This window comes from Babylonia areolata, chromosome 32 (genome assembly GCF_041734735.1).
Source record: "Babylonia areolata isolate BAREFJ2019XMU chromosome 32, ASM4173473v1, whole genome shotgun sequence".
Taxonomy (NCBI): Eukaryota; Metazoa; Mollusca; class Gastropoda; order Neogastropoda; family Buccinidae; genus Babylonia; species Babylonia areolata.
Genome location: NC_134907.1, coordinates 19234234 through 19241169, shown reverse-complemented (window position 1 = coordinate 19241169; position 6936 = coordinate 19234234). Strand labels below are relative to the sequence as shown.

The 6936-nt window shown below is 46.2% G+C and overlaps 1 protein-coding gene across 1 annotated transcript in view; it reads right to left on the bottom strand.

The window, feature by feature from the left end:
• Nucleotides 1-1658: 1658 nt before the first annotated feature.
• The window catches only part of LOC143276633 (uncharacterized), a 34220-nt gene continuing 28942 nt past the window's right edge, over nt 1659-6936 (bottom strand). Inside the window, exons 2-4 of the mRNA XM_076581250.1 lie at nt 3847-4044; nt 3294-3577; nt 1659-1883 (exon numbers count right to left, since the gene is read on the bottom strand). Of these exons, the coding sequence (XP_076437365.1) occupies nt 1659-1883; nt 3294-3577; nt 3847-4044 (707 nt within the window). The remainder of the gene's footprint in view (nt 1884-3293; nt 3578-3846; nt 4045-6936) is intronic.

Sequence of the window (6936 nt, the reverse complement as noted above, 5' to 3'; positions counted from 1 at the left end):
CGCACGTTAAAGATCCTGTAATCCATGTCAGCGTTCGGTGGGTTATGGAAACAAGAACATACCCAGCATGCACACCCCCGAAAACGGAGTATGGCTGCCTACATGGCGGGGTAAAAACGGTCATACACGTAAAAGCCCACTCGTGTGCATACGAGTGAAGGCAGAAGAAGAAGAAGAAGGTGTGAAGATAAGGGTGGGGTGAGATACAAACATTTTCTCTGATTTCTGGACAAAAAGCTTTACACCATCATCAACACCAGTCCACAACCCCACTCACTCCTCATCTCTTAAATTAAAACAACACACACACACACACACACACACACACACACACACACACACACAAGCAAAACGCCAGCACTAAGTTTGCACAGCGTTAAATTAATCAGTTTCAGTTTCACTTTCTCAAGGAGGCGTCACTGCGTTCGGACAAATCCATACACGCTACACCACATCTGTTGAGCAGATGCCTGACCAGCAGCATAACCCAACGCGCTTAGTCAGGCCTTGAGTGCATGCTTACATATTTGTGTACCTATGAAACTGGATTTCATTTTACGTAACACTCTCGTTGCCATGGGTTCTTTTTCAGTGCGCCAAGTGCGTGCTGCACACGGGACCTCGGTTTATCGTCTCATCCGAAAGACTAGATAAATTAATCAATCAGTCAGTAAATCAGTTTCCTCCTCCTCCTCCTCCTTCTTTTTCTGCGTTCCCCAGGTCACATGCTGTCAGATGGTCAATCCGGTCTACAGGGCCACGTCCGCCGTCTCTCCTCAGTACAGCAGGTGACCCCCAGACTTTCTCGTGGAGTTCCACCACACAGGGCCAGGCGTCCCTCCTCAGTGCAGCAGATGACCCCCAGAGGTCCTCTTGGAGTTCCACCACACAGGGCCAGGCGTCCCTCCTCAGTGCAGCAGATGACCCCCAGACTTTCTCGTGGAGTTTCACCGCACAGGGCCAGGCGTCCCTCCTCAGTGCAGGCAGGTGACCACCACAGCTTCTCGTGGAGTTCCACCACACAGGGCCAGGCGTCCTTCCTCAGTGCAGCAGATGACCCCCAGACTTTCTCTTGGAGTTCCACCACACAGGGCCAGGCGTCCCTCCTCAGTGCAGCAGGTGACCCCCAGACTTTCTCGTGGAGTTCCAGCACACAGGGTCAAGTTTCCCTCCTCAGTGCACCAAAAGTTTGTGGCAGAACTGAAGCAAATGACTGCTCTGGTATCTGCGAACCCGTGCCGCATGGGCATTCATCCGTAGTGTAGGAGGGGGGAGGTGTGGGGGTGGGGGGTGGGCAAGGGAGGGCAGTCTCAGTCTTTAGAGGTGGGAAAGGGTTTCAGTTTCCAAAGTCTATGGAATTAACAACACAAGACTTGGGAGAAGGAATATTCTTGATAATAAAAAAATAATAATAATAAAAAACGCGAAGCGAAACTGCAGCACTTGTAAACTGAAGATCCTTTCCAACCCAGGACCTTGCTCCGGAATAACTCCCCCTCCCCGCCCCCACCTCCCCCTCCTTCCATCTTTCCTCCTTTATCGCCTCCCTTGCCCGACAAACCTCCCCCCCCCGCCCCGCCCCCCTTCACACACACACACACAGGCAGGACTCCACCCTCCCAACACCCCCTACCCCCAAACCCCCCAACGTCCGTCCCCTACACGGGTCTTGGAGTCTTTTCCATCTGCTGATGTTGGCTCCTGATGGCTATTCGGTTCACGTGCACGGGGATGGGCACCACGATCTTGGGCTTGCTGACCCCTCCATCACCGCTGTTGTTGCCGTGACCCCCGGAACCGGAAGCTAGGCCTGACCTTGTGTGCACCAACCCGGCCTTGACCCTCTTCCACTTGGCGCGGCGGTTCTGGAACCAGATCTTCACCTGGGGGAGAGAAAGAGAGCGAGGGTGAGAATTGGAATGGGAATGGTTTAGTCGCTTTAGGATTCAGCCCCAAGTATATGTATGTGTGTGTGTGTGTGTGTGTGTGTGTGTGTGTGTGTGCGTGTGCGTGTGTGTGTGTGTGTGTGTGTGTGTGTGTGTAGAATACAACTTAGAGAAAGAGAGAGAGAGAGAGGATTGGAATAGGAATGGTTTAGTCACAATAGGATTCAGCCCCATTATTGAAGGGAATATAATACAACTCACGGAGAGAGGGGGGGAGGAGGGTAGGGAGAGAGAGCGCCAGAGAGAGAGAGACAAAGAAATAGAGAGGAAGAGAGAGAGAGAGAGAGAGAGAGAGAGATGCTTGCAATCTAGGCCTAACTGGCACGCAGGGTTATTGTTGGCGGTCAAGCATTTGTCTGGCAGAAGTGGCGCAGCGTATGTTTAGGGTATATATCGGGTGTCCACCCAAAAAAGTGAATCGCTTTTTGACAAGTATTTTCTCAATGATAGAGAAACCTAATTCATTGAAAATTTTCACACAGCAACCTTAGGGTATTATCAACAAGTCTGCAAAATATCTAAGAGTTCGGACGCAAATTATGCGAGTTTTGTCAAATTCAAAACAGCACTATCGCTGAGACTTGTCGCTAGCAACAACTTCTCAAAAAGCGGTTCATTTTTTGGGGGGACATCCGATAATGATGGAGTCTCCCGTCGGACCGACGGGTGAGTAGGCAGGCAGGCTTATCTGTCGGTGTGTGTCCTCATATGACAGAAGAGGCCGATTCTGGATGTGCAGCACTTCCCACAGGTGTTGCAAGAGAAAACGTCTCCAAAAGTTGAGCCCTGCTTCCTTCTCTCACGCTTCTCCTCAATGGCCAGCGTTCTCGGAACACCCGATACACATGTACATATATTTGTCCGAACGCAGTGGAGTGATGGCCTAAAGGTAACGCGTCCGCCTAGGAAGCGAGAGAATCTGAGCGCGCTGGTTCGAATCACGGCTCAGCCGCCGATATTTTCTCCCCCTCCACTAGACCTTGAGTGGTGGTCTGAACGCTAGTCATTCGGATGAGACGATAAACCGAGGTCCCGTGTGCTGCATGCACTTAGCGCACGTAAAAGAACCCACGGCAACAGAAGGGTTGTTCCTGGCAAAATTCTGTAGAAAAATCCACTTCGATAGGAAAAACAAATATAACTAACTGCACGAAGGAAAAAAAAAAAAAAAATGGGTGGTGCTGTAGTATAGCGACTCGCTCTCCCTGGGGAGAGCAGCCCGAATTTCACACAGAGAAATCTGTTGTGATAAAAAGAAATACAAATACAAATACAACTCCTTGAGGAACCAGTGAAACTGAAAACTGAAAACTGAAAAACTGGAAGCTGAAGCTGGAGAAAGCTCACCTGAACCTCGGACAGGCGTAGGGAGTGCGCGATGTGGGAGCGCTCTGTGAGCGACAGGTACTTCTTGCTGTGGAACTCCTTCTCCAGCTCCAGCAGCTGCTCGCTCGTGAACGCCGTCCTCCTCCTCCTCGCCTTGCCCCCTCCTCCTTCTCTTCCTCCTTCTCCCTCTCCTCCTCCTCTTCCTCCTCCAGCTATCGTCACCACCACTCCCCTCCTGCTCCTCCTCCTCCTCCTCCTGCTCCTCCTGCTTTCCTTCCTGGCGTTAGCATCATCCCCCTTTCTCCCTCCTCGTGGGGGCCTGAAGATGGCGTGTGGGAGATTTGGGATAACGCCCCAGGGTCGGAAGAGGAGGAGGTGGTGGTGGTGGTGGTCGTCGTCGTCATCGTCATCGCTGGACTTGGCGGCGGTGGAGGTGGGAAGGTAGGGAGGTGGTGGGGGTGGGGGTGGTGGTGGGGGTGGAGGTGTGGGTGGAGGTGGTGGAGGTTGTGGAGGTGGTGGTGGTGGTGGTGGTGAGGGTGGTGGTGGTGGTGGTGGAGGGGAGGTGTGGGGGTGCCGAGGGGGTGTAGGGAGGGAGGGAGAAGGGGGCTGCAGTCTCCGCTCCCGTTGCTGTTGTTGTTGTTGTTGTTGACGGGGGTGGTGGGACTGGGGGTGCTGGTGGTGGTGGTGGTGGTGGTGTCCGGGGTGCCTGTGCCGTCCCCGCGCGCGCTTCCTGTCACGTGACTGGCTCGGTCCGCTTGCGCATGCGCGGCGTCTGCAAAAGAGATAGGGGAAGGCGAGGGGGAGAGGGGGGGGGGAGGAAAGGAAGGATCGTGATAATGTTTCTTTGAGGAGCTCTTGCACGTTGTGCTTTTGCTTTAACCCTTTCACCGCCAGTCAATTTAGAGTACAAAATTCCCGTGCGGTATAAACACAGAAAAGACAGCAGCTAAGAATAGCTTGGGGATTCCCCCTGCGATGCTACCACCGAACATTAAGAGCAGTGGGTTCATGGATAACAGACCAATGAATGGTCACCTTTCAGTGACATGGGTCCTCTACCACGCCTGTGCATAAATGCGAGCTTGGCGGTGAAAGGGTTAAACCAGTTCTCTTAAACTCTTGATTAGTCAGACCACTCAAACCACTGGCCTCTGGAAAGATATTTGAGGATCTTATCTTTTTAATTTGTCCATCTTTTTTCTCTCTTGCATCATGATAAACTACGTGATACCCTATAACTCTAAGTTACATGATAAACAATGTGATACATGATAAACTACGTGATATCCTAAAGCTGTAAGTTACATGTTAAACTACGTGATACCCTAAAACCGTCAGTTACATGATAAACTACGTGATATCCTAAAGCCGTAAGTTACATGATAAACTACGTGATACCCTAAAGCCGTAAGTTACATGATAAACTACGTGATACCCTAAAACCGTAAGTTACATGATAAACTACGTGATATCCTAAAGCCGTAAGTTACATGATAAACTATGTGATACCCTAAATGTGTAAGTTACATGATAAACTACGTGATACCCTAAAACCGTAAGTTACATGATAAACTACGTGATATCCTAAAGCCGTAAGTTACATGATAAACTACGTGATGTCCTAAAACCGTCAGTTACATGATAAACTACGTGATATCCTAAAGCTTTAAGTTACATGATAAACTACGTGATATCCTAAAACCGTCAGTTACATGATAAACTACGTGATATCCTAAAGCCGTAAGTTACATGATAAACTACGTGATACCCTAAAGCCGTAAGTTACATGATAAACTACGTGATACCCTAAATCTGTAAGTTACATGATAAACTACGTGATACCCTAAATCTGTAAGTTACATGATAAACTACGTGATACCCTAAATCTGTAAGTTACATGATAAATTACGTGATACCCTAAAGCCGTAAGTTACATGATAAACTACGTGATACCCTAAAACCGTAAGTTACATGATAAACTACGTGATATCCTAAAACCGTAAGTTACATGATAAACTACGTGATATCCTAAAGCCGTAAGTTACATGATAAACTACGTGATGTCCTAAAACCGTCAGTTACATGATAAACTACGTGATATCCTAAAGCCGTAAGTTACATGATAAACTACGTGATACCCTAAAGCTGTAAGTTACATGATAAACTACGTGATACCCTAAAGCTGTAAGTTACATGATAAACTACGTGATACCCTAAAGCCGTCAGTTACATGATAAACTACGTGATATCCTAAAGCCGTCAGTTACATGAGAAACTACGTGATATCCTAAAGCCGTCAGTTACATGATAAACTACGTGATATCCTAAAGCCGTAAGTTACATGATAAACTACGTGATATCCTAAAGACGTAAGTTACATGATAAACTACGTGATACCCTAAAACTGTAAGTTACATGATAAACTACGTGATACCCTAAAGCTGTAAGTTACATGATAAACTACGTGATACACTAAAACTGTAAGTTACATGATAAACTACGTGATATCCTAAAACTGTAATTTACATGATAAACTACGTGATATCCTAAAACTGTAAGTTACATGATAAACTACGTGATATCCTAAAACTGTAAGTTACATGATAAACTACGTGATATCCTAAAGCCGTCAGTTACATGATAAACTACGTGATATCCTAAAGCCGTAAGTTACATGATAAACTACGTGATATCCTAAAGCCGTCAGTTACATGATAAACTACGTGATACCCTAAAACCGTAAGTTACATGATAAATTACGTGATACCCTAAAGCCGTAAGTTACATGATAAACTACGTGATATCCTAAAGCCGTCAGTTACATGATAAACTACGTGATACCCTAAAGCCGTAAGTTACATGATAAACTACGCGATACCCTAAAACTGTAAGTTACATGATAAACAACATGATACCCTAAAACTGTCAGTTACATGATAAACTACGTGATACCCTAAAACCGTAAGTTACATGATAAACTACGTGATACCCTAAAGCTGTAAGTTACACGATAAACTACGTGATACCCTAAAACTGTCAGTTACATGATAAACTACGTGATACCCTAAAACTGTAAGTTACATGATAAATTACGTGATACTCTAAAGCCGTAAGTTACATGATAAACTACGTGATACCCTAAAACTGTAAGTTACACGATAAACTACGTGATACCCTAAAACTGTAACTTACATGATAAACTACGTGATACCCTAAAACTGTAAGTTACATGATAAACTACGTGATACCCTAAAGCCGTAAGTTACACGATAAACTACGTGATACCCTAAAACTGTAAGTTACATGATAAACTACGTGATACCCTAAAGCCGTAAGTTACACGATAAACTACGTGATACCCTAAAACTGTAAGTTACATGATAAACTACGTGATACCCTAAAACTGTAAGTTACATGATAAACTACGTGATACCCTAAAGCTGTAACTTACATGATAAACTACGTGATACCCTAAAACTGTAAGTTACATGATAAACTACGTGATACCCTAAAGCCGTAAGTTACACGATAAACTACGTGATACCCTAAAACTGTAAGTTACATGATAAACTACGTGATACCCTAAAACTGTAAGTTACATGATAAACTACGTGATACCCTAAAGCTGTAAGTTACACGATAAACTACGTGATACCCTAAAACT